Source organism: Falco cherrug, chromosome 9, assembly GCF_023634085.1.
Source record: "Falco cherrug isolate bFalChe1 chromosome 9, bFalChe1.pri, whole genome shotgun sequence".
NCBI classification, from domain to species: domain Eukaryota; kingdom Metazoa; phylum Chordata; class Aves; order Falconiformes; family Falconidae; genus Falco; species Falco cherrug.
The window spans coordinates 37,870,378-37,897,300 of record NC_073705.1 but is presented as its reverse complement, the minus strand read 5'-3'; the positions used below and the strand labels follow the sequence as shown (position 1 = coordinate 37,897,300).

At 45.8% G+C, this 26,923-nt stretch overlaps 2 protein-coding genes and 2 long non-coding RNA genes across 7 annotated transcripts in view; 2 read left to right on the top strand and 2 right to left on the bottom strand.

The window, feature by feature from the left end:
- LOC114018167 (uncharacterized) overlaps positions 1-9,899 on the bottom strand; it is a 54,271-nt gene extending 44,372 nt beyond the window's left edge. Inside the window, exons 1-2 of the long non-coding RNA XR_008733843.1 lie at positions 439-9,899; positions 68-200 (exon numbers count right to left, since the gene is read on the bottom strand). This is a non-coding gene — a long non-coding RNA (uncharacterized LOC114018167). The remainder of the gene's footprint in view (positions 1-67; positions 201-438) is intronic.
- Positions 9,900-12,306: 2,407 nt separating this feature from the next.
- PCBD1 (pterin-4 alpha-carbinolamine dehydratase 1) lies at positions 12,307-17,233 on the top strand. The gene is made up of 4 exons (XM_014286885.3): positions 12,307-12,491; positions 15,443-15,574; positions 15,938-16,018; positions 16,558-17,233. Exons 1-4 carry the CDS (start codon positions 12,489-12,491, stop codon positions 16,654-16,656), a joined length of 315 nt encoding a protein of 104 aa, XP_014142360.1. The 5' UTR covers positions 12,307-12,488; the 3' UTR covers positions 16,657-17,233.
- Positions 17,234-18,025: 792 nt separating this feature from the next.
- SGPL1 (sphingosine-1-phosphate lyase 1) overlaps positions 18,026-26,923 on the bottom strand; it is a 32,431-nt gene continuing 23,533 nt past the window's right edge. For all 4 annotated transcript variants that reach the window (XM_055720037.1, XM_055720038.1, XM_055720039.1 and 1 more), the window contains 8 exons: positions 26,740-26,828; positions 25,452-25,557; positions 24,941-25,039; positions 23,734-23,883; positions 23,236-23,474; positions 22,379-22,525; positions 21,224-21,344; positions 18,026-21,125 (listed from right to left, as the gene is read on the bottom strand). In XM_055720037.1, the coding sequence (XP_055576012.1) occupies positions 20,985-21,125; positions 21,224-21,344; positions 22,379-22,525; positions 23,236-23,474; positions 23,734-23,883; positions 24,941-25,039; positions 25,452-25,557; positions 26,740-26,828 (1,092 nt within the window). In that variant the 3' untranslated portion in view covers positions 18,026-20,984. The remainder of the gene's footprint in view (positions 21,126-21,223; positions 21,345-22,378; positions 22,526-23,235; positions 23,475-23,733; positions 23,884-24,940; positions 25,040-25,451; positions 25,558-26,739; positions 26,829-26,923) is intronic.
- LOC129736766 (uncharacterized) lies at positions 22,532-23,029 on the top strand. The gene is made up of 2 exons (XR_008733813.1): positions 22,532-22,779; positions 22,839-23,029. It is a non-coding gene; the product is annotated as an uncharacterized LOC129736766 (long non-coding RNA).

Below are 26,923 nucleotides of genomic sequence, written 5' to 3'. Positions count from 1 at the left end.
CATTGGTCACTACCAGTCTGCAACCAAAGGAACAGCGATGCACGTGAACATCCCATTTACAGGGTACCTGTGGGGCTGTCGAGGCAGCCTTGCAATGGCAGGGAAGGCTGGCAGGTCTCCACCAAAGCACACAAAGCTGGGGAAAGCTTGCTCCTTTTCTCCTTCAGTGTCTGGCTTTTCTTCACCAACCCTATAGAAACCTACAGAAAGAGACTTGTTTGCTGCAAGCTAAGTCAGTCACAACCATGTTACACGGACGTATTGCAACGTTTTACTCTAGACCAACTGAATGGCAGTGTTTTCAAATGTACAGCAAAATAGTGCCCCCAAATTGCAAGCTGAGGACACACAAATTAAGCGTGTCTCTCCAAACTGACACACACCTGAAAAGGAGGATCTGTATTGCACTACACTTGAATCTTAAGTTGGCACACCTACCTAATTCCAGGCTCCTTGCCAGCAGTTCCAGTCACTGTCGGATCCAACAGGTGTCATGGACAGGCCCTCATGGAGAAGTTCAACACACCCAGGATCTGACTCATCCCTTGAGATCCATTCAAGCCACCTCTCTTGACTACGCAATGAGATTAGGTACCCAAGTGCTGCACCTCAGGGTCTGTGCTGGCTTGGGCTCAGCTCTCAGGGCTGGAATACACTCTTGCTACTTCACTTGTAGATGCCATATCTTGTTTCACTTCTTTTAATTACTACTTGCTCCAAAAATGAAGTTCGTTTCATTAGACTTCAGCTTTACATTTTCTACCTACATTTCTTCCAAGTTTAATTTCCTTTGATAAGCTCAAGAACTTGGCTTTCTTAGCCAACTTAAAAATACTAAATTTTGACTGTGTATCTTTGAATTCAAGCACTTACATGTACAGTTTTGAACCCCTAGTACAAAGCAGATGTCTCATAAGCATACTATAAGCTGAGGCAGATGAGGCAAAACACAGAAATAAATCCAATCAGGTTGAATATTCAAAGCTACCTGGCTGGAGGAGTCCTTACTAGCTACATATTCTGTGAAAATACATTTTATTTTAAGGTTTGAGTCTGTTTTAACATAGAGAGATAGGATTTAAACAACAGGGCAACTTCTTCACAAGATGAATTTTTATATTCCTTGTTCCCTTTAGAAGTAATTCACTCACTGCAATGCAACAAAACACTTTTGAAGCCCCTCGATTTACTACTTACTCAGCAGAAAATATCAGCAAGAGAGGTCTGTAGAAAATTAAATATATGCACACATTGAGAAAAACAGTAAGTGATAGATACCGCTCAATGAAATTTTATGTGACCAATAGCTGTTGGTGGATATGTGATTTAAAGGTTGCATTAAGTATCTGAAGCTTTAACTAATCACTGTATAAATAACTTACGATGGTGGCTTCAGGTAAATGACTGATAGAAAGCTTCTCAGCAGGCAGACACGTATCAATGGAGGTAGCTCCGAGTAAAGTTTTACAGGAAGAGGGGGAAAAAACTATCCCAGAAACACTACTGGAAAAACAAGACAGCAAAACACAAAAGCCCAAGCAGTGCCTATGCACAGCAGCCTGGGAGGAGCAAGCTGCAAAAATAACATTTGTTGTTCATCTCTGCGCAATCCCTCCCTTGGCCACCCATGGGACATGATATCGATGCCACAAAAGGTCAGAGGAGCACACAGAAATTTCCTTGTGCTCAAAATGCATCGTTTTGGTAATCTGCTTCATGAGTTTTCCAGAAGTTTCTGGGAGCTCTCACTGTTAGCCTGATGAAACAACCTGAGCCCACAAAACACCCTCACATGATTTTTTTAAGCAACTCACCTCATAAGCACTGCAGCTAAACCTGGCCTTTATTCTCTTTTTCTCCACAGCCAACAGAAAAGGATGTGCTTTAGGAGAAAGAGCAGTAGTTAACAGGTGTCAAGCCCACCACCCACACCAGTTCATGGATTGGAGGACCACCTTGTATAATCCAAGAGTAGGGGACTAACTTCAACATCTCAGGAGGCTTGAGTCCTTTTAGTTCTTTAAATCATTTTATCTGACAAATGGAGGAATTGCGGGAAGGAAATTACACAACTTCCCAATGTGACCAAGTATGTGTCACATTACACCAGTGTGCAGGAAATAACCTTGCAGGTGACTGAGGACAGCAACGCCCTCTCATTCTGGAGAGCAAGGTTAAGCATGCAGCAGTGGCTTTTCATCACTTCCAGGAAAATACCAGATGTTCACTGAAGTCAGAAAATACTTCCAAGAAGTGTAACTCCTCCTTCCTGGTTTTGAGGTTGTGCATACAGGTTTGGTCGATTTAGGGTTACCCGTCTGCAGATGCAGCTACACCACTGGCAAAGTTAATTTTTAGTATGGAGGAAGGTAATTCAGACATTGATAAGTATTGATCTTCACTTTCTTTCCTCTGTGACCTGAGAGATCGTCTCAGATCACTTACAAAATGCAGATAATCATACGTTATTTATCTACCTTTAAAGATGATCCTGTCCATATTTTTCCTAAGGGCAGCCACTTGGGATAAGAAGCAGAGTGGCTGAAGTCATTGTCCATCTTCTCCATTAACCAACACACAACAAGGGGTGGGAAGAGGAAGCAAAAAGAAATATCACCAAGGTCAGTTTGCACTGGGGTGAGAAAGCGACTAGACAGGAAACCGCCCTTTTACTGTCACTTCTGGCTCCTGTTCCTGGTGTTGAAATCCAAGAGTTAATGAAGATAGATAGACTCACCCATGCTGTTGGGGTCTGGATACTAATGAAAATTATTTAATGGTCAAGAGCTGCCACAGGGTGCACTGATTAATTAGCAGAGTTAGGAGGGGAGTGACTCTACCAGCACGTCAGCTACTAATAATAGAGCCCAAATCAGTCAGGGAGGGTATCCAAAAATTTGATGAGGCAACTGTAGACTTGCAGCTCACCTTCACAGAAAGCAACAAAGGCAAAACCTCTTCTACAGGGCTTTTTTGCATCTCCCAAGTCTGGCTAGGAAGGACTATGTCCAGGATGAGTTGCTACAGGGACAGATGTTCTCAGGGAGGAACTGTGCCTTGGGGGTGGACGTGGCCCCTCTCTGCCAACCCAAGAGCATGTGTGCGCATCAGCGATGGGCAAGGTCAGCAGATGGGCGCTCTGTTTCTCAAAGGATCTGTCTTTCCCTTTCTGCAAGAGGTTCTGGCAACCCTTTCAGACCTGCCCAAGAGACCTCAGCGCAGCCTCCCTATACAACAATTTTCTGCTTTTCATCTTCTGAGGACACAAACTTTTGCTGAGAATTTGGTCTTTTAACACCCCAAGGTCTTAATTTCTCCTTGCTTCAGTTTCCTACCTGTACAAATAAAATCTCCCCCTTATCCATCTCAAGCACAACCTACTCGGAACACAAAATCTGTCTCCCTGTGTATCTAAAGGGTCTGGGGGAAAAAAAAAAAAGAAAAAAAGAAGAAAAAAAAAAAAGAAGCTTGTTCTGGGGCTTTTTCTATGCTACTGGAAAACAAACCAAAAAAAGAATTAACAAAAGTGACCCCTGGGAGCTGAGAGCTGCACTTAAGATAAGCTTCCCAGGTGTCTGGAAGAGTGCAGGGAATGATGATGAAATAGCTATATCATATACACACACATTTCTTAGAGCACATACTGACACAGCTGGGAGACACTGACAGCTCTGCAGAGTAAGACTAATTTCCAAGCACTGAAAATCATCTTGGTGGAAGGCTTAGGAGTAAAAATTATCCAGCCAATCTGACAGAGTGGTCATAATTTCAGCATCTAACATCTCAGCAATGGCTGAGCCATAAATTATCATTCTGCATCAGCAGAAAGAAGAGGTCTTAACGCTTTTTGTTGACATGGCAGACTTGATCACTGGCTATAGTGATTTGGAAAATAAGACAGGTGCTTTTTACACCATGCTTACTGCCAATGAAGATACAGGTACAGGGCAAAGAGAGAAAAGATCCTGGCCTGTTCTCCAGTTTGCTGAAGTTTCCTCCAAGCTCTAAAATACCCTTTCTGGGCCTCTGTAAGGAAAAAATGCAATTCCATGCTCTGAAGTAGACCTAAACCTTCCAGCACTGTAAATGAAAGCAAGTGAAATTAAAAAACAGTATACTATTTCTTTCTCTTAATCTAAACAAGGAGCACATCTCAGGTTGCCTCTCAAATTTCATCAGAAGATGGTACCACAAAGGCAGTAAAAAAACGTTTACCCAACTCATCCCTGCTAGTTGGTTACTTTTGTCAACAAACCACACGCAAAATGTAACCCACAACCACAGCAACTATGGCATGATTCTTCTGGTTCATAGCCCGTAACACAAGTATTTCACAGCATTACTTAATGAAAGCTATGTGCCACTAAGCAAAATGGCAGCATTAAACTGCAGTTCACGTGCAAGCTCCAGAAGGAACAATTCAGTTCCCAAATTTTACTGGATGGGCTCTCACTCCTTCCCCCACAGCAGCCATGTGTGTGCACTGGAGAACTGTAGTGACACCAGGAGGGTACCCAAAAACGCAAGTGCTTTTAACATCACAGTCCCCCCTCCCTCCTTCCTTATGCTGCATTCGATAGCAAAAGCAAAACTGGATTCCCAAGCATCTATTGGGGCAAGGTATATTCAAATCCTTCACGGAGTATCCCTACTGATTTAAGACATCTGTCAGTCATGTAAGCCACTAGTTACCTGCTTAACAAGGCAGATCAGCTGCAGTCACCAGGCTTGAGTGAATCAGCTTCACCTGCTCAATTGTGCATCAGAAGAGACAGCCGAGTTATTGCACAGACATGGCCATGCAGGCCTTGAGGCCAGCCTCAAATCCGCAGCACCGCTACAGTATCTGTATTTATTTACATGCTGGGCATTCATTGTAAACTGTTGATCAATAGCTGTCTCCTGGAGAGAAACCCTCTCTTCACTGAATGACGCTGCTGCTAGCACACAGAGGTTCTTTTCTGATCCTGCTGACTTAAGTCTTTGCTGCTACAGTAGGCAATATCACATCTCCCAGTTGCACTGGAACTGTTGGTCCTTTCTACTGACACAACTTGCTTGATCCAGGAATAGGAATTTGAGGAGAAAAATTCCTGTTTTCTTCTTCTTCTTCTGCCCTTGGCCACTGGGTCTGTTCCTGTCCCTGCTCCACTTCAACCAGCTGTTCCTTCTTCATTTACTTTGCAGGCCATTTGTCCAAAGCCACAGCCACCTCACTGGCTGAGGAAGGGAAAGCACCAGTAGATGAGCTCTCCCTGAGCCTCACGGTATGTCAGAGGCAGATTCCGCAATATACCCTTGCATTGGAAACCCTCCCACCCCATAGAACAAACACTGCCTCCCCATCATGGGGCATACTCCTGTTCCTCAGCTTCCCTTTGTGTAGCCAGCGTGAGGACCAAGCTCTCACAAAGACCCTCTGGAGGGCTCCTTGTTGAAAACAGTCCTACGAGACGTCCCCCTTTCAGAAAAAGCCAGGTCTCTCCCAGCAAAATCCTCCTTCCTAGCACTACAATGCTGTCACCACCACCTTGACTTTTCATTGTGCCTCGCAGGCAGTAACAGCACCCAGTGAAACCTGTCTTGCCACAGGACATTAGCTCTGAGATAACAACACAGGGAAGCTGGTGCTACCAAGCAATGTTCTCCTGAAGTTCATAGCACCAGTGATCTTCCCTTTCAGGTCAGAAATGGCCACCCCCTTTTCTCCTTCCCCCCACCAGCTTTCACACTTTGCCTTTGCAAGGTCAGAAACCCAGCCTACACCAAGTAGTAATTCCCAAGAGCGGTTCAGGGTACTACTCAGACAACCTTCAACATGTAAGCAGAGGTCCAAGAGCTGAGGCAAACCATTACAAGTAATAGGGCCCTCCTTTTGAGCCCCAGCCCCCTCCAAGATAACAGCTGTCGCAGGAGGGAGTAGAGGCAGCTGGAATTAAACACAGTTCCATTTTGCTGTAGCACATCAGCAAACTTACCAGCCCAGGCTGTGAATCAATGACAGTTTGTAGTATTTCATCTCTCCCCTCCTTGCCATGCCTGCCACGGGGAACTCTTTATCCTCAGACTTTGAAGCGAGCTGCTATGTTATTTAATTTGCTACCCCCAACGGGTGAGGCACAGTGGCATTTTGGTTTCTTAAGATTGCTGCGTACACAATTTTCCCATTAATTTTTATCCTGCTTCGAACAAACAGTGCAGACAGCATGGTCCAGTGGTTGTTCCAACTAATAGCAAGAACAAGCAAAGCAGATGAATTCAGTTTTTAAGAAGCACTACAAACTCATTAGGCTAGGGAGGAATAGAGGTGGTAATATAATAAGAGAGTAACCTCATCAAAAGAGTATGTTTAATGCTAACAAGGAAAAAAAAATCAGCACTGCATATGACATGAATTTCATATATGAGCTTCTGCTATCAGATTCTGCACACAGTAAAAAATGCAAAACTTGCCAGTGTACCTCCAGCAGCTTCCCCTATGCCACAGCCCATGCCTGGATATTACCCCTGCGCTTCCAGCAGTGTAATACGCTTCACCCACCTCACCTACAGCCCTTCTGGGAAAGCTGGAGACGAAGCTGAGCATCCACCGAGTGCCCAAACAGACTCCTACAGACAATCTGCGAAAGACAAGCACACCCAGCAGCCAGCAGGGGATCATTTATCACAAAAAATAAAGTAAATCACTCCCTCTGCTCTCTCAGCTCTGACCTGAGAAAAAAAAAGAATTAATAATACTATGAAACACTTCCCAAAGGCAGATCTAGGAAATAAAATTCACAACTCTACTGTCAGGCAAAGCTCCTGGAGGTGCCCACTGTCCCCTCTAGCAGCCTTACCAATGTGCTATGGCCCATAAGCTACCTGTCTCTGTCTCCAAGGAAATCACTGCTTTAGCACGTTTTTTTGTCCACTCACCTACCATCATCTCCTGTACATTACAGTCACTCTTCCCTTCTAACGCAAGGACATGTGTTAAATACCTCGCTAATCTCTGAGCTACTGTTTTCAACTCATTTGGCTTTGACGCTTACTATTTCTAGTTCTGATCAGAAGGGCCTGTATGCCCAAAAGCTTCTCTACCTTCTATAATCCTACCTTCTAATCCTGCCCAATAAAAGGTCTGTACACACAGACCTTGCTTTTACATCCATACCCAGGGCCCCTCTCCTGTCCCTACCTCAGGGCAGCTTACTGCAAGACCTGCAATTGGGAAGCTGGAAATAAAACCAAACAACTTCCAAGACTTGAGAACAGAAATGGTAAGCAAAGACCTCTAGCAATCTGACTGGAAAGACACTCTCAATGCTTATGTATCTACAGACAAGCGTGTCCCAGGACTAGCACCAATGCTTTGGTGCATACCGAAGAATCTGGAGGTGCTTCTCATCAGAAATAATTTGGTCATGAAGGTCCAGCTGAAGAGCTGCTTTGCTGAGTGCAGCCACTCTTTAGCAGAGCTGATCACGTCAGCAATCATTCCGGGGTTTTGGGATCAGATGAGTCTTTGAGAGCCCCAACCCTGTGCCCTCCTGCCAGCGGCTTCGGTTTCAGGAGCTCCCTGGTTTCTCAGCATTTTCCTGACCCCTAGTGACAAGATGCGGCTGTACAGCAGCACTCAACATGCAGTGCCCAACTCTCCCTGCATAAGCAAGGAGCAAAACTCACACTTTAAGATGGGAGAAAGGTTTCCAGATCTGTCAAGATACTCACCCTCCACAACCCCTGCAAATTTGCCAGAAAATCCAACCTATTTAGCAAAGAAGCTCAATTTTGGAGTGAAAGTCAGGAAACAAGATGAATACAAGTTTCCCTTGCACCGGGCTCCAGCTGTGCCAGGGAAGCCAAGTCACAGGATTCATCCATCAGCAGACTGGACAAAACAAGGGGTGGAGAGAACGCAGTTTTGATCCATTACCTTCCCCCAGGGCAAATGCATCCCGTTGCAGGGAGCTAAGTGGCCTTGGCAGGGCCTCAAACTTCATGATCTCACCACCATCGATGACAGACCATGGAGCAAACTCCAGGGGACCTGGGGGAGAAGACTTGTGACACAGGACTACATTAGCTGCCAAGGCGCCTGGCCCTTGTTTTTGTCATGCCATTTGGTTTTAAGGACAGAGTCAAAACAGGATTATTCTGGCCCAACTCTTGAGTTTTCAAATCTAATATGTGCCAGGCTTCTCCGTGCATCAGCTAGCAATGGGTAGTCCCTTGCAGGGCCAGTTTGACACAGGAGAAGGCATCTGTGGAAATGTGCACTCAGGTACTTTGGACTCAGGTTTGCATCATCCTCTTCCTCCAGGAAACATCGCTTCAATGCAACATTTCTTCACTCCCAGATGCTATGGTATTCCACTGCCTCGCACACAGTTGTCTCCCACTTCAGTATTCACATTTTCTACACATTAGAAGCGGTTATGCCACTTCTATTGCCATTTCTTTCAGTCTAGCCTTCTTCCAGGGGCATCTCCACTCTGCCTGACTTCAAGACCCTTTACCTAAAGCATCCTGTGACCAAACCAGAGAAGCCCCAATCTGTACCAGCCTCTGATTTATTTTGTTTATTGTGCTGAGGCCAATTCCCAACCCTCACTGACTTTGATAAAACGCTACAAGAGGAAGTATCACACAGGAATAATTAACAGTTCATCTCTATTTATTGGGCCCTGTTGCCAACTTAAACTTGTCACAACTTCCATAAATCCCCTCCAGTGCTAAACAAACTCCTTAATTAAATCTATTGTGCTTCAGATACCAGCAGAGTAGTCAATGATGAAAGCGTTTCGCCCACCCTGCCTTAAAACACCCTTTAGGGGCTGAGGTTCACCAGAGGATTGTGACTCTGTCCCAAGCTGCTTGTTCAAATGCTGTTAGCATGGATGCAAACTCTGAAGATGTATTCCCAGTGAATTCCTGAGGCACTGCAGCTGATTAATTGTTTCCTTGCTGACTAAGCAGTTGTTCCAGTCTCATTGCAGGAGCAACCTTAAATCCATAATACGTGGGCAATTCAGTACCCACCAGGCAAAAATCTGTTCTCCATCTCGTGGGTCACTAACAGTCCTCCTGCCCTGGGTCTCCCCCTTCAGGGAAAAGAGGTGACATATAGCAAGCCCTTTCCCCTCCCAAATGGCAAAAAGAAGGAATGGCTGATGGTGCCAGACCTGAAGAAGAGCCAAGTGCATCAGTTAAAGGTAAAGCAAACTTAACAGCACACCCAGGATTTTCTAAAGGAAAGCCTTCTCTAAGGAACAGGGACATCCCAACACAGGATCTAGTTCAATACACTGTCTTCAGCTGCAGCCAGAAGTGGACCTGGGAAATGTAAGAACAGAGCAAGCACAAATGAAGTGTCTCCCATTTTCTGCCTCCACCTACTTTCAGCCCAGGAGATCTTCACGTGATGTGTATTTTCTATTTAGAAACACCCACTGGGTCCCTCCTGGGTGTGACAGACAAAAGCACTGGAGGACACACACCTACCTCTCAAAGTACAATACAAAACAAACAGCCCTATAACTACACCTTGCTTGAGATAAAGACTCCTTCTGCCAGTGTCAGAGCAAACATCCCACTGCTGAGTCAGCAGCTCTGCTAACAGCCCATCCAACACAAACTTGCATTGCAGCAAACAAGATGGCAGAAGCCACCACTTTCTTTGCTGGTTAATCCCATTTGCCTCATCAGAGGGCCCCAGATGTAAAATCAGAGTAAATTTACCGTGACTTGAACCATGCTAATACTAACTGCATGAGTCCCAAGGGACGCCTGGAAAAGCACACCTGCAGGAAGATGACAGAGTACATTTTTAATACTGTTAAGTGAGGAGTTAGCACAGACTAAGGGGAAGGAAAAAGGAGGAGAAGAAATAAATCAAACCACACAGAAGGGGAAAAAAAAAACCAACAAAAATACAAAACAGAAAAAAAAATCCCAAACAACACTCGTTGCTGCATTGGAAAGTCCTAGGCTCCTGTGGGCAGCTTCCCCCCCCCCCCCGCCCCGTAAGCAGCAAGGATCATGCTTCCACATCTCTAGCATGATTGCAAGCAGTCACACGCTGCAGCCAGCACTCCCACAGAAGGAAGCTAGTGCACCCTGCTCCCTTCAAAGGGACCACCAAAATGTTTTGAGGAGCATGAAATGAGAAACGGAGAATTCAAAAAGCAAATCTTGAGATGGGAGGCAGTACACAGCTCTCAGCCAAAGCAACCTTCAGGGTCAGCAACATTTTGTTAAAAACTTATTGACAAAATAAAAATAGATGAGTGATACGAGAACTCCCTCCAAATATGAAGAAGCCCCTGTGAGTATGTAACAGCAATGTACGCATGTGGGTTTAACAGACACTGACCTTGCCAAAAGAATCACAGCTCTAAACAAGACAAAAAGGGACAAAAAAAAGAGCAAAAATCTGTTCCCAGTAAGCAGGCACACCCCTTGCACATGGCTGCAAACTGCTCTGAGCAAACACCTTGCCCAACGTCATTCAATTAATCATTAAAAGCAAATTTAAAGGGTCCCATCTCAAAAAAGAAATTAAAGGTGTGCAGAGGGGGACTTTCACGCACTTAAAAGGTTCAGGAGTCAAAGTCAGCCAAAGGACCCCCCAGCCATAGACCAAGGAAAATCACAACTGCCCTGTTGAACTTTTCAGCAAAAACACATCCCTCTGTAAGAGCTCTCTCACATGTAGCATTGGCAGTTAAGGCTTGATTTATACCCTAGGAGAGAAAATGCCATTACAAAGGAGCTGGGTAATCAGTAGACACAGTATAATTAATCAGCTTTCTCCTGATGTTCTCCAGCCACAGAAATTCTCACCTCTGATGAGCTGAGGTGTCTGTCAGTTGCTCTGTACTGGCAGCACATGTATTGGCAAGATAAATAGGACCAGCTCCCAGCTGCCCTGGAAAATCCAACAGAGGAAAAGTAAGGTACCTTGAAAGGTGGGGTATTTGCTTCCTTCCCCTATCTCCAAATCAAAAGGGAGGCCAACAGAGGCACTGTCACCCAGCCAACACGCATTTGAGGCTTTGACAGGTCACCATGAAAACCACCACTGCACTTTCTTGACAAAACTGCAGTTGGTTGAGATCCTCTGAACATAGCTGTTATCTGCAGCACCCATTATCTCCACCTGCAACTTCAAGACAATATTGCTTCCTTTACCTCCTTCTTACGCCACTGTTTAAAGGGGCACTTCTGCCAGGCTGTGCTGATGAAACTGCCAGTCCTGCAATTCAAATGTATGCCAAGAAAATATCTGCTGGCCTTTCCCATCCTCACAAACAACCCCACCTCCTGATTTCATTGCTGGAAACCGCACAGTGCACCTTCTCTTCTCATCCATATCAAAGCTTCCAGCTTCATACGTGCACGCAATTATTTTCTTCTCAGGTGATGCATTGCTCTCTAAGTCTTTTCTCCCCAGACAGACACTCAGGTTCTCCCAGGACCCAAAAGATGTTCATTTTTCCTTTTCACTACCATGGCAAGCAAATCTACAGAGGACAAGAAAGGAAAGGAAGAATTTGCTTTCCTCTAACTTGCCTGCTGGAGAAACAAATCATCTCTGTGGCACTCACGAACCCTAACAGTAGGAAATAAAATGCACGCAAGAGTATATACAAGAGATGTATGTCACACTGTATTAGTTGCTTCAAGGGTAAAGAAAGCCATGAGGGTATAGCAGGGTGCTGAATTTCTGTTGACCCTGTACATCATCAGCACAGTACAAAATTGTTGTCAGCACTGGAAAATTGCCCATCACGTGAGTGGGTTTAGAAGACAATGAGCTACAGGACACAGGCACAAATCCGGCAGAACTGGAGAGCAAAACCACACTAGGGAGCAGCATGTGGCATCTGTGCAGACACAGTTCCCTCAGCCACAGGAGAAAACACCTTAAAAACGCTTCAAGTGTTGTGCTGCACACACTCCCCTCATTACCCCGGGCCCTGATCCACGTGCTGAGATATAATCAGGCTGTCCCCAGACAATGCAGCCTTCAGCTTGTGATTATCACCCCACAGAGCTCAAAGGGCTGGAAGGCACACATAAATACTCAGCCAGGACAACTGTCTCATTCATCACGTGCTGTCAGCAGCATCCAGCCGTAATGGCTTTAACTGCCCCTCTCCATTTCATTCTGCATTTTCCTTGTGCAACAGGTTAAAAAAGTGACCCTACAGAAGAGGGGTGGGTGGTTCAGGGGTGGACACATCACCACTTCCGTGCGCAAGGGTTCAAAGAGACCCCGGGTTAGCCTCCCTCAAGTCCCATGGCCCCATAGGGCCCCGCGGGTGGCTGACCACTGCCGGCCTGCGCTGGGAAAGGCGCAGGAACAGGGACAGCAGCTCGCCGGGGGTGGACCCGGCCCCCTTGCCACGCCTCCCCGGACAAGCCGCGGCTCCACGGGGCAGCGGTACAGCGCGCAGCACCCAGCCTGGGCCGGGGACGGAGGCTGCGGAGACCCGCGGGCAATGGTAAGTTGCTGCTGGGAAATGTGGCTGTGCTTTTGCGGGTGACAGCAAAGGACTGGGCAGGAAGGTTTCAGCGGCGGCTCTGGCCTCCGAGAAGCAGCAGGGAGAAAGGGAGAAAGGAGCAGAGCTCTGCGCCGTGGTTAATAAGTAACACAGGGAGCTCAGCTGCTGCTGAATTACCAGAGCCGCAGCTCACCAGGCTCTGTTCTTCTTCGAGGGGGAGGGAAAGGGTCCATCGGCAAGGCTGCACTGCCAGTGTGACCCCCGCTCAAATTCTGCAGGGCAAGTGTGACCCCCACACACAATCTGTCTGCACGGCCCGTGCAACCCACCCTGGCTGGCTGGAAATCAGCTTTTTCACAGCAGCAGACGGGACAGAAACGAAAGACTACCGGCCTTGGCATACCTGTGGCATACCTCATTTCAGCTCTGCCTGCAGGTCCTGTTTACACCAGGGCTGTCCCCTTTACCTTCTCCTAGGTGACATGTCACCTTTAAAAGGGAATATGCTACTCTGAACAGGAAGGGTTGCTTCACCTCCAGAAAGCCCAAAGCTTTCCCTATTGCCCATGCTGGTTCCTTTCCCTCAGTTGCACAATGCAGCTACTTGGTTTCCTGCTGGAAAAAAAGGAAAAAAAAAATCCCGATGCCTTGGTAATTGAGAGTCGGCAAAAGAAAACAGAATAATTAAATTTCCCTAATGAGAAGAGTGTGTTTTAAAGGAGTAAGTGCACATAAACACATTAACGTGCTTTACCAACAAAAACAGCAGGCTGGCCAATGGGCTGGGTGGGAGAGGGTGGAGAGGATGGATGGTTGAGAGCAGCGGGTTTGCCATCACAAGAGACAGCCAGAGGAGCTGGCTTTGTGTGGTCCAGACCTCAGCCTGGCCATGCCTCCCACTGGTGCTGGCTCTCTGAGAGGAGCTGGGCCTGGAAAAAGCCCCGGGGCCCATCCTCCCATGTAGTCGCAACACAGAAAAGGGTTCAGAGAACAATGAAGCTGCATCCCTCCCAAGCAGCCCGATTTCTTGCTCTGCCTGGGGGAGGCTGGCTTGGAACCCAGCCCCCTGCGTCCATACCACTCTGTTCCAGGAAAGCAACAGCACCGGCTTTATGCAGCCTTTCGTATCTTTAGCACCAATACACAAGCAGAAAGTTGCAGCCACTGGTCCCAAAACCTGGCAGAGCCCCTACTCCCCCCCACGGGTGCCCCCCTGCCAGCGGCCCCGAGCAAAGCCAGCCTCCTTCCCCATGTTACACAGTTGCTAGGCTACCCACGCCCGGCTTATCACGCCATCAGCACGGAAGGGCAATGGCTGAGGGTTTATTGCACTAAGCTCTGTTTACTCACTACCTTCTCTCCAAACCCAGAGCTCGGGAAGGGCCAGGGTTGACATTAGTGGGAGGGGTGGCAGAGCCGGGGCTGGCAGGGGACCATCTAAAACGCCACACAAACAGAAGGGCAGCAAGGGTAGTTTGCATCATGCACGGGCAAGGAAGGCTTTCCCTAAACATCACACATGAGGGAGAGCATAAAGCTGCGATGCCAGGGGGATGGGAACCATCCTGCCCCCAGCCACCCCTGAGTAAGGTTCAGCATGCACACCTTGGCACTCTCCATTTCATGAAGTGCTCTGCAGCTGACAGCTTTCTCTAAGCATAAGCCGAGTGGCTTAGCACAACCAGTAACGTGGGAATAGCACATCATCTTCCCAGCCTTCCTCAAAACATGCAAAACCAAAGAACCAGCCACAAAAACATCAGGTTCATGGCTGCCTCTGGTTTTGTACAGCCTGTGAGTAGGTAAACTATGGGAAAGGATGATTTGCCTCAGCTGCTCAGCTGTTTTAAGATGCTGCTTCTGAGCACTGATGCCCAAACAAAACACCTCAAAGGGCTGCTGACCAAACACCCACTAGAAACAGTGTGCTGTATTTGCTGGGACTCTTCTCTGACTTGCCACACTTTGCTCTACAGCACATAAAGGAAAACAAATTGCAAAAAGATGTTGGTCTTTGTCACTGAAAAAAATAATCCTCACCAACTCAAAAGATCAGATCACCCACTAGGAAAGAATTTTAGTTGCCAGAACATAACCTTTCAGATAGAGAATACCCCTCTGCATTCACCCCTGGCTTCCCCACTGGGCCAGAAGATACGATGGCTCAGGTAGCCCCCATCTCCAAGAACTCCATTTTAGTTTCATCTTTGCCTGTATTCACTTCTCAAAGACAAGAACTGCTGCTTCTCCCTACCCCCCCCCCCAACCTTAAAAAACAAATAGCAGATCTGCCCAAGAGCAGAAGACAATGCTAAATCATAGTCCTTCCCTCTGCCCTTTGTTACTCACAAACAGCCTCTTAAAACTACATCTTAACGGAAGAGACTGAAAAGGAAAAGGAGCTGGTGTGACTCATCTCTCTGATTCACACTTCTCTTCTAAGCAGGTTTCCAGCGCAGATGACCTGCAGATAAAGCCCTCCTGCTTCAGGAAGGTACTTTGTGAACCTCAAAAGCAAGCAATTCTCAGTTCTAGAAGCCATCACAGAGTTTCAGTGGGTTTTTTCCAAAAGCTGTATGTGGTGTATTTGGGAGCTTAACTTCACACAGCCATCGTTTCCTTTGTACCTCAGGTTACAATGAATACATATACACACTGGTGAAGTAGTAGGTGTTGCAGGTCAGAGGGCACTGGACTTCACTTGAGCTAGGTACATACATGCAGGATGTACCCAGGGCAGGGAGCAGAAGACAGCACTGGTATCCCCTGCCATCAGTACCCCCCGGTTCAGGTTCACAGACACACTCTAACCCTCCCATCCAGTATGCAGCTGCCTCCATAAATCCCTAATTCCACAGCCCATGGGATGCCTCACTGTTTTGCACATCTGCTTCATCCTACCTCTTGCCACGCTGACCTGCTCCTCTTTCCTTCCCTTTCTGTGGTGTCAGGCTGGAAAAGCCCACAGGCTGAGCACAGAGGAGAGGGAGCAGCTGCTGCCAAACCTGAGAGCTGTGGGGTGGAACGAGGTGGAAGGCAGAGATGCCATCTTCAAAGAGTTTCACTTCAAGGACTTCAACCGGGTATGAGCATCAGTGATACGGAGTTTCACAAAGTAGGAGACCTGGTTTGCAGAGTAGGGAGACCCACCTGCAAGGCTCAGCCAAGGAAACTGCTACATGTTTCTCCTGAAATATAATGGCTGAGCAAGATAACCTGCTCAAGACACCAAAGTGCTCGGCCCAGCAGACTATTTGTCTGGGAAAAACTCCCCCAAAAGGGGAAAACCCATAGAAAACCTCAATAAAGATACAGAACATCGCAGGCTTTGCATTTGGTTGGATTACCTAGAAATGTGGTGTAAAATTAATAGTAATGAGGTGAAAAACAACATACCACAGAGTAACTGGTTCAAAGCTAACTTCTCTTCTTATTCTACTGGGCAGGCTTTTGGCTTCATGACCAGAGTGGCTCTACAGGCAGAAAAACTGGATCACCACCCTGAATGGTTCAATGTGTACAATAAGGTAAGAAACAGGGATGGTGGGGGCAAATGGAGCTCTTCAGGGAGCAGATCCCTTTTTTGGGGCATAAAACAGCAGCAGCAAGTCCTGTTCAGATCAGCAGGACCTCTTCCCTCAGAATCTATGTCTATGACAGACAGCCTACAGCTATCGGTTACACATCCTTTCCTCCCCCTGTTCCTACCTGTCCAGCTGAGCAGTAGCTGCTTGTAGGCCGCCACCAGGGTTACTTTTTTTAAATCAGTATCAGAAGTAGCAGCAAGGCAAAAAGCTTCTGAAGAAAGTGAGTTGAAAAGCAGGCACAGCTGGCAGCTGTGACCAAGGCAGGGGTGGCAGTGATAGCCTATGGCTAGGACAAGATGTAGGAAGGAGAAAATCAGGCAAAGTGCCAGACCACTTCTCCCACCCCAGAAAATTTTGCTAACAATTTTGGAGAAAGTAGTAGCACTACCTGCCTCATCAGATGCAAACTACAGCACTGGGGGGAACCATTCCTGCCCTTTCTGCCAGCAACACTTGGTCGGTCTGTCTGTCTGGTTTAGGTTCACATCACCTTGAGCACCCACGAGTGTGGAGGCTTATCGGAGCGAGATATCAACTTGGCCAGCTTCATCGAGCAGGTTGCAGCTTCGCTTTCCTGACCAGAGAGAGAGAAGCCAGAAATCAGCTGTGCTGCGGCCACAACCCATCTCACCTGGGCAGTTGTACGTAAAGCCTTCTCCCATTTCCATGCTAGTTCCTGGACCCAGACTGCTCAACACCCTACTAAGCTCCCGGCCACAGCTCAGGTGGATGGAGGCACTTCTTGAGCACCATGCAAATATCCATCTCTGATCTTGCAACTTCCATTCTTAAACCCCTTCTTAGCTGTGTGCTACCAGCCCCCACACTGCTGAGCCTCTGGGGCTTTCAGCAGACCTGCCTTTATGAGGAGTCATGTTACACAATTGTGCCAGTAAATCTTTCCAGAGTCTCACCCCATCCAGGCACTGCGTTATTGCTTTGTACTTGCTGGAATATGCTTTCAACCTAAAACACAGTATGCAAACCCTTTAGTTTCTCTGTAACATACCAGAAACTGTGATGTGCAATTTGGTTATTACTATAACCTCCCTCTAGCAGTATTATAAGCAGGCATGTGATCTCACCCCTATTGTAACCGGCCTTGAGTAGGATACCAGTTGAAAATGTTTACAATAAATGTCTTGGTTAACCTGATGTCAGTTTGGAAGGAGGCCTCACTGTCAGAATTACGCCAACTGGTTTTCCCAAGGCAGTTACTGGCCTGACTGCTCTCAGGAAGGTGCTTCTGCCACGGAAAAACTTCTTGATGAAGCAATGCGGAGAAATGGCATATGCCTTCGCCCCGCACCTCAAAGTGAACAGGGTCTAAAAGACAATGAGATTATCAAAGCCAGAGCAGATCAGATAAAAAGTGCTTGTGCTACAGTCAGAAGTGTAGCACAGCCAAGGCACAAACACAAGGAAGGCACAACCAAAAAGCATGAAAGCAACACAGCAACAGGCCAGGGGCTGCTTACGGTGGAATACTCCCAAAAGAGGTTGTAGGTGGATTTGGTGGTTTAAGATCTTCACTCCAGTATTCTGTAGCCAAATTGCCGTATTTTCCGTACAACAGAACAATTTGCTGTGAAACCAACAGTCACTTTCAGCAGAACAGTCTGGGAGAAACACTACAAACACCCACTTTGGGGGATTTTTTCCTTTTTTTCTAACCCTTTAAAGTTCCATAAAGTATTAAGAGAAAATCCATAGCTCTTGAGTGACAGTTTTCAGCAGCCTTGAACATCACACACAAGATGTAGCCACAGACACCACCTTTCTCTTGACAGAATGAAAGAGCAGGCCTTGGGCAGAATTAATAAGATTCATAAACCATTCTCCCTGCCACAGACCAGGCTGTGCATGATCAAAGACCAGGAGCAATAGGTCCCCATTCATTCATATGATCACTGAAACAGAAAAATAAAAGAGTTCGATGAGCCTAGGTAGCTAAATGCACCATTTTAATACAAACTGGGCCCATTTCCACCATCTCTTCAGCTATTTCAGCCTGCAGTTTTACAGTGGCAAATTGGAGCAATACAGAATGCTGCCATCAGATGAACTCCCATTTGTTCATTAATAAGTCAATGTGTATTTATTGGGCAAGATACTGTGTTGTATGCAACCCTTCCACTCCCCCACCCCCCAGGTCATCAGAAAAGTGCAGATGAAATCCATGGCATGAAGTCACACGTCTCTTCTTGGTCCATCCCATTGGATATTCTTCAATCTAGTATCTATGTGCACGCAAATCCCTTGGGAGTGCTTTGTACAAGCAACAAATTTAGTGTCTCCCTTGGAAAACCTGACAGTCAGAAATCTCGCAGGAATTAATAGCTGCGAAGATCCCTCCAGGTCTAAAGTACCATCCAGTTTCAGACCACAATCCGGTCCATAAAATTCTTCTTTTTTGTCTTTTAAATAATTATTCAACCTGTTAATCACACCCTTTTTCTAAGACCATTTGGCATGATAAAGGAGATGCAGATTACATGTTAGATGACAAGGATGAATAAAGACTACACACCAGTAAATTACAGTGGCCTGTTCCTGACCAGAAGATTACATTTACATTATAGAACATATACACATAAAACAATTAAACCCACAGATATTACTAGTAAGTGAAGCCCAGAATAGAATACACTGACTTACAAATAACATCTTCAAATATATCCAAAAATGTGAAATGGAGCACTGATCTGTTAGATCCATCTACTTCCTCAGAGGAGAATACAACCAGGGAAGAGAAGGGAGTTTCTCCTTCACCCTACCCCAATCCACCCCCTCTTTCTTTTAAAGCAGAAACAAAAAGAGTACCTCCCTTTTTTGCTTTGTTTTGTTTTTTTAAAATGTCGGTTCAAAAGAGAACCATCACAGTAACCAGACACTTAAGACTGTCTCCAAAGTACTGCAAACTCAGATCTGCAGTAATGGTCACATTGGCAAGACCTTAACAGAATAAATAGGTCCAACATGAATGCTGACTGCCAGAGCTGGTAACACCACCAAAAGACTATCAGGCAATTCAAATGCAATGTTTTCAAAAGGGCTCAGAGACACGCATGAAGTCATCAATTTAAGGGCAGATGGTGAAAATACTTTTGTCTCCTAGCACTGAGAATAAACCTGTTAAAAGGCAAGTATCCTTCCCACAACCACTGGGCCCAAGGCTGCACTGGTTTGTGCAGTGGCTGGTAAGTAACCTTCTCATTTGATGTAATTATTGTACAGGTGTGTGCTTCAGCTACATTAAGCCAGTGAGGATCAGCTTTGGGCTAACAAGCCCGCTACAGCAGAGGGACATATGCCTGCCTTCAGACACATCCCACAAGACTGCACAAATGTGGCACAGTCTTCTCCCAAGTGTTGAACTCTCTCTGGGAAACTCTCAGTAGCATGCAAAAAACTGAGAGGAAACACATGGGAAAGCCCTGCAGGAGTAACTCCGCTGCTGTTTAATAACTCAAGAGATTCCAGCTTGTCCGTAAGGCCACAGCTGCCTCACAAGTTGCACTGGGAAAACTCTCTCACCATAAAACCAGTGGAGAAATAGGAAGGGTAAGCCATATGCCCGAGGCTTGAATCCCTCCAACTTGCTGCATCCTATCATCTACCTCTTCAAGCTGTATCAGCATCTTTGTAATACTGTGAAGGGACTTGGCTCAATACAACTATTATTCTATCTTATAGGCAAGCATGCCTTCTCTGAGGCCAGACTGCCTTTGAGGTCTTTTTTTCAGTATAGTACCATAAGGAACTGACTGCAGCAAAGGTTGCAGTCAACAGCTGAACCCTCAAACCCTCCCTGGCATCCCACAAAAAAAGCCAGAGAAGCATCAAGGCACAATGGTGAATGCCCTTTTGAGAATGTGCCTTAAAAGAATCAGTGCAAAAAGCAGAGATTACTACTATTACAAAAGTCACCTTTTTATACTAAAAGATCATGGTAAGAAAAGGTCAGCTTTGGTGCCATCCATTTGCACGTGAAGTCCCTAGCCATGACCTAGCCAGGGCCTTACTGACTCAACTACAGCATTGTGAGATAGTGCAAAACCTTCAAGTTATGAACAGGGAAATCACCGTTTTGCACATCCTTCCAGAACTGTGCAAGGTACAACAGCACTCTAGGTGGTAAATGCATGTTTTCTAGAAGAGGCAGGGAAGCAAAACAGTTACTATGTACCTATGATTTTCAGTACCATCCACTTCCTCTCCCTACACCACCTGCTTGATTTCTATTTCTGCTGTTATTCAAACCAAGCGATTCCAGAAGAGGATTTTGTGTTGGGTTTTTTCTTCCCCTCAGCAGATATTGACTGCAGTCTCACTGAGATCTCCAGAGGGGATTTCAAAAAGAGTACATGACCATCTTTCCTTTGCCAATTTATCAGCTCTGCATTACACAGATACAAGGCTCCCAGCACAGTCTGTTAAATGCAGCAGCTTGGAGGAATACTCAGAAGAAAACAAAATTTTCAATTTATTTTCTGCCTTCAACTTCTGGGAAGATTGAAGCTTTGAAACACAACATTAAGAACTCAAATCTAACACTTGGCTAGACACTGGCTGAATACCAGGTCTGAAGAGAAGAAACAGCAAGGAATGAAGTGATATGGAGAATACCTGAGGAATTTGGAATTGTGGAATGGACATTCAATTCACCATCAATAGTCATGATGAACATAGGCAGGGGGAAGGAGGAAAAGCCCTAGAACTAAAGTTGGGCATGAAAATAATGTGGATTTCAGAACAGACTTAAGATAGGGAAGGATGTTTTCAAGATCAAGCCACCATCAGACCTGCAACTGAAGGAACAAAGGCTTACTGCAATCTCTTCCCCTAGGAAACCTTTAGAACCACCCCAGTGCTAGCTGTCAAGGCACCAATTGTTGCAGTACAGTCAGTGATGGCCAGGAGAGCCGTTCATGTGCTTTTCGCTGCAAGAAACATCCGTGCTGTAGAGGCCGTCCAAGTACGCCTGAGAAATCTCCGCTACCAAGCTCCTGTCTGGGACGGACTGGGCCATTCCATAGATGGCTCCCTAAGCAGAGAAGAGGCGGTCATTACACAGGATCATTAATGCCATCACAGAAACACGCTCGACTCAAACATACCCTCACTATATGCTGGCCTCCTTACCATGCCTGTGGTCTTGGCGTTGAGGTCCTTCACAATGTCCTCAATGCTGTCTTTCACATCTTTCAGGAACTGTTCAGCAACACCAGACTTTGTGTGCAGCTGCGTAATGCAGAGATGAATGCTGGGCAGGCAGGGGAGAGGGGAGAGATTAACCATCTCAGGTATGTACAGCTCCACATTTTCTGAGCAACCAACAGCAATGTCCTTCCCTGGCTAGTGACAACCATGTGTCTCCTTAAAATAGGATTTCAGCAGTATAATAGGCAAAGACAATCCTCTCCCTTCCAGTTCATGGAAATCCCTACAAAATACTTGGTAGAACCAAGCAGCGGGGAGTTCAGCTCTTCTTTTGCAAAATGGCAACCCCTTCTTCCTTCCTGACTTCACCATATACAGTTAAAATCCTGTAATTTTCTCACCTTATTCCAGGTCCTTCTGGTGAGAAAAATGCAGCTGCCTGCAAGCATGGTGATCCCTGCCATCATTTCCCTCCCCTTCCTCTCCAGTTTAAATAAGCCATCAGCCACCCACAGCACGGAATTTAGTATCACCCAGAAGGAACAGTGCTACTAGCACCTCTAAGCTATCGCTTCAGGCTCTCTAGCCTTTGCTTCATGGTAAGTTCAAGTCCAAAATATTCAGATGCATTTGCATCTGAAAGCACTGTCCCCTTTTACCCACAGAAAACCAACATCCACCAATTTAAGTAGTGTCCAACATTCATTCGACACCAGGCTGGAAAGATCACTGAAAATTATCAGCCCTTCACTGTTCTTTCAATTACCTTCATTTTCAGTGGGCAGCAGGAAGATACTAAAAATAAATAAATCTACAATCCCTCAGTTAACTAACATGAGATAAAGCCCTGGCTATTTATATTTTTCTGCTTGTATTAGATGGAGGTAAATAGAAAAGGGAGCCTCACATATGTCCTCTGCCAGGCTCATTAAAATTACTACTGCCTTATCCCCACTACAGTGACTGCTATATATCAACAACTACAAAAGAAATTCCTTCTCTGCAGAGGAAAAGTCTATATAAAATTTATCAGATACAGACAACGCCACTCAGCAAACCACAAGAGCTAAATGGCCTGAAGACAACCATCTTGCATACCCTAACTATGCACATCTCCACTGGTCTCCACAAACTCACCTTGGTGGGAACTGTAGGACATTTAAGTTCCATCCTTTTGCAGCTAAGTAATTAGATAATCGATAAATGTCGAAAGTGTCTGAACCGATGGAGAGGACAGACACCTCAGGTTTTCCAAAAATGAAGATACTATCCATTTTTCTCAGCCTTAAAAAGAAAAAGGAGAAAAGAAATGACTGACCAAGGTTACAGGGGCCAGACATTCTGTCCATTTGAAGCCCTAAAGGAAAAGCTACAGAAGGGAACAGATGACAGCACATTCCTAACAAAACAAAACAAAAAAAAAAAAAAGGACAAAAAAAAAAAATCACACAACCAGCCCAGGCCATTGGGACTTGCAAAAGAACTCGGGTCAATACAGGCCCTAAAATCAGGTGAACTTGGGAAGAAATGGAAAAGAGGTAAGACAGAGAAGCAAGGGAAGACAGAGTAGCAGAGCTTGGGAAGAAATGGAAAAGAGGTAAGACAGAGAAGCAAGGGAAGACAGAGTAGCAGAGAAAATCAGCTCATCAGCTCACACAGCAACACAAGCACCCCAACAAAATAGTACAGCCCTTCTTCTGTCAACCTCCCAGATTCTCCCTCATCCACGACTGAGGCAGAAGAAACTCTCAAAGTCAAGCCAGCTAAATAAAGATGCCTGCACCCCTCCTCTCTTGTGCCTCTCAGTTTTCTGGCACAGGGCATAAACAAAGCATCTTCTCTCATAACTGCCCAGGGGATCCATGCCCAGCAGGTAACATGCTATAGCTTATCCAGGGAAAAAGAAAAGTGCCAGAGAAATAAAAGCAGTTTGGGAGAAGGGAGTTCCTAACAGGGTTAAAGAACACAATCAAAACACTAAGGCGCACACGTACTCTGATTCAAGGAAACGAGCCGTTTTAATGATCCTCTTCGTAGCCTCAACGTATCCCGATTCTCCTATGTGCATCAGAGTTGCCCAGCATGCAGCTATGATTCCACCAGGCCTGGAGCCTGCCATGGAGGGGGACGCATATATGCCTCCTTGCCAGTCAGGTGCTATAAAGAACTGGTAGCTCCTGTACTTCTTGTCGCTGTACAGCACCACTGAGGAACCCTTGGGAGCATAGCCATACTGCAAGGGGCACAGAAAGCATTAAAAAACAGTAAGAGAGCACAGGAACACGTTCAAGCACTCACTGCATGCAGTCACCAAAATCCCATTTGGCTGTACTTTGGTGTGTTACACAAAGCATCTTAATAGAGCAGCTCCTACCCCTGCACTTCAGCACTCCTCCAGGTAGCAGAGCAGAAACACCTGAAGGCAGGGATAGCATCATGAATCACCCCCCAAAAATGAAAGCATCAGAAGACCTTTCTCCCCCGCTTCTTACCTTGTGGGTATCAGCAGAAATGCTGGTCACACCTTTTACACGGAAGTCAAATGGATGCTTTAGAGGGAACCCTGCCTTGTCCATGAAAGCAATAAGAAAACCACCCAGGCAGGCGTCAACGTGGAAGGGGATTTTGTACTTCACCGCAAGCTGTATGTGAACAAGAGATTCTGGTGAGTAACACACAATCGGGCAAGGAAACAATGTGGTTGGGGCACCCAAACTCCAGTCAGCAAATAGTACTCTGGATTTCACAATTAAACGTTTCCTGGACCCTTTGGGAGCATCAGCTCTCAAGCTGTTGAGAACAGGAGATCTGGAAGGACTGGTTACTTGTGGGATGCCTTCTCCTGCCTTCCACATACGTGAAAAATGCCAGCAGGAGGAAAAATAAGATCGCATTTTGGCAGTTTGCTGTATTTGCAAAGAGATGAGACAACGTGGCTTAAAATGAGTATCTGCAATAAAGTGTAAGGGTGTAATCCAAATGAACAGAAGGTCAGAGGCCCTGGCTGATTACATACAAAATAAGCACCAGGAGCATGGAGAGAAAAAGCAAGAGGCGTGTTTGAAAAATGAGATCCCAGCCCCCTGATTCCTGCTCCCTCCACACATTCCTCACACTTCTGCACCAAGTTTGCGACAACCAGTAGATCCTAAATCAAAGCCTTTTTACCAGGTGGACTATTTTGCTGTGATTTCCTTTCAGGTATCAAAGAATGAGCCCTTCTGGTTGGTCTCACAGTGGGTGAGGCAGAGCTCTAAGTCACATACACAATACATACCTTCAGTTATGGCAGAAGTTTATGTCACAGACTTGAGAGCTCAGAGACAAAGCAAGCACAAAAGACTTGCTGCTTTGCCTTGTTACGACACACCGCATGCACCAGCTCAAGTCCAAAATCCAGCCCCACACAAACAGCTTTATGACAATGCCCGGAGATAACTTCTGGTATTTAAAGCACACCCTCTCACAGCAGTTAGAGTACCAAGAAAATACTCCCATATTGCTCCTTGCTTCCAAATCACATCCTACATACCCTGCTGTTGATTAACACCTGATTTGAAGATAGTAATACCCTCCCAGACAGTATGCTCCACCCACCAGATTCACTGGTTGGCATCCTGGAACCCCTCTGATCTTCTTGTACAGAAGGACATGCTGGTTTTATGACTACAGAACCCAGAAGTCCTAGGGACACCTTACCTCTGCCACCTCTTCAATTGGGTCCATAATTCCATGTGGGAACTGGGGAGCAGAACAGACCAGCATGGCTGTGTTCTTCGAGATAGCTCTCCTCATTGCCTGAAGATTTAAAGAGAGAAGATGCACACATTCCATTTACCAAGTGCCATCCTGCCAAAAAAGACAAAAAGTGAAAACATGCAGCATCTGGTCTTAAAAAACAACCCACAAAGCCTACAGAAAGCAAAGCAATGAGCTACAAGCATCAGCAGACATCAACTGAGTCATTTAACTCATTTACTGGGAAATACTAGAATGCTTTTGTTTTCCTTCATCTGAAACCTGGGCCTATTTCTGAAATACAGAAATTATTTGATTCTAAATGAATCACACAGGACAAAGGGATGCATCCAATTGTTTCGTTCATCCCTCTCTACCCACTGACTTGCCACCAGATAGGTAGATTTCTTGCTGTTTGCTGTACAACGCTAATTTCCCACAGAAAAGAGTGCTGTGCTGCCTAAAGCGATACCTGAACATCCACTTCCATAGACTTGGTCAATGGTATGTGAATCAACTTCAGTCCAAAGTAGTGTGCTGCCTTGTCAAATGCTGCGTGAGCACTCACTGGGACCAACCTAGAAAAGTAGCAGATTGCATATGTCAACCCAGGCAGCACCTAAGCCTTACCCCGAACAGGAGGGGAAAGAGTAAAGAAAAATTCAACCTGTAGATATATCTGTGTGACACAGGTCACAAACAGGCCAACAGCATGTTTCAACTAGCCAAAAATCATACAGACCAAAAAAAGAAAGACACTGGGGAAACCAGTCTCTGGGACAGAATAAAGGCCACATGCTGTTCTGAACTAAAACGAGGGGCACTCAATCTTGAACAACTCAGAGAAAACCTATTAAAGTAATTCTATTCCACTGCATGGTCTTCTGTGAACCAGCAACTAGAATTCCCAAGAAAGCTAATTTCTTGTCATATCAAACAATATTGTACCATCTCCAACCAGCCACCCTCCCTGTGTGGGCCATATGACACAACACAGAAGGGATGGAGCAGCATAAGTATCCCAAATGAACACAACTGCTGTTTCTCATCTTGAATGGCAGTGGCTGAACAGCCTTAATGAACCTTGTTTTCTGAGGTATCATATCTTTATCAGGGCCATTAACAGCATGCAGAAATGTTAGAGAGGGAAGAAAAGAACTACAGGAATTCAGCAGAAGATGAACAACACAGTCTTTCATCTCTTTTTACATTTTCCCCTCATAAGCAATTAACCAGAGAAGTATTTTTCATGCATAGTCTAGAAAAAAGCAGCACATTAGAGAAAGCAAATCCTCTATTAGCAGTGTAACAATTAGCACAATTCCTCATTTCAGCTCCAATCAGCTCGAAATTTAGTCCCAGAGTTTTCAGGCTAAGCCCTCTTTGATCTAAATAAATCAAAATCATTAAAAACTTCAAAGGGCCTGACTTTGAGATCTCCGTTTGAGAAGGGCCCAAGCTGATATGAGCAGCCTCTGTCTAGAGTAGCATGCAGGTACTGCCAAAATACATCTGCACAGCACAGCTACCATAGCCGCCCCCCAGCAACATTCATGCCTCCCAGGCTGCTTAAAGGTTCCTGTGCTTTTGCACTACTTCTTTCAACCCAGGTCTCCCTCCTTCATAGATGTACAAAGAGGAGGTGGTAATGAGATACGAAATGAAGAAATATTGAGGTTTGGCAGCTACCTCAACTCACAAGGAACAGTAAATCCCACAAGTCCCCAAAGCAGAAACCAAGCCGTAGAGGTACTGCTTACATTTCTGGTTGTTTGATTCCTCTCTCGTAAGCCAGGTCCCTGTACGCCTTGCAGGCCATCAGAATGCTCTCAGTCCCCCCAGATGTCATCTGTTGTGAAGAAAAGAAGCAAACAAGAAAAACAACCATTCACATAGATGTTGTGGAAGCAAAAAGCAAAAAAGGGATGCTGCCACAGCATCTCT

Bases quoted from the DNA above. Each gene is read 5' to 3' on its own strand.
- PCBD1 (XM_014286885.3), top strand. The intron at 15,575-15,937 runs GTATGAGCATCA...TCTACTGGGCAG, and splicing joins ACTTCAAGGACTTCAACCGG to GCTTTTGGCTTCATGACCAG. The intron at 16,019-16,557 runs GTAAGAAACAGG...TGTCTGGTTTAG, and splicing joins GGTTCAATGTGTACAATAAG to GTTCACATCACCTTGAGCAC.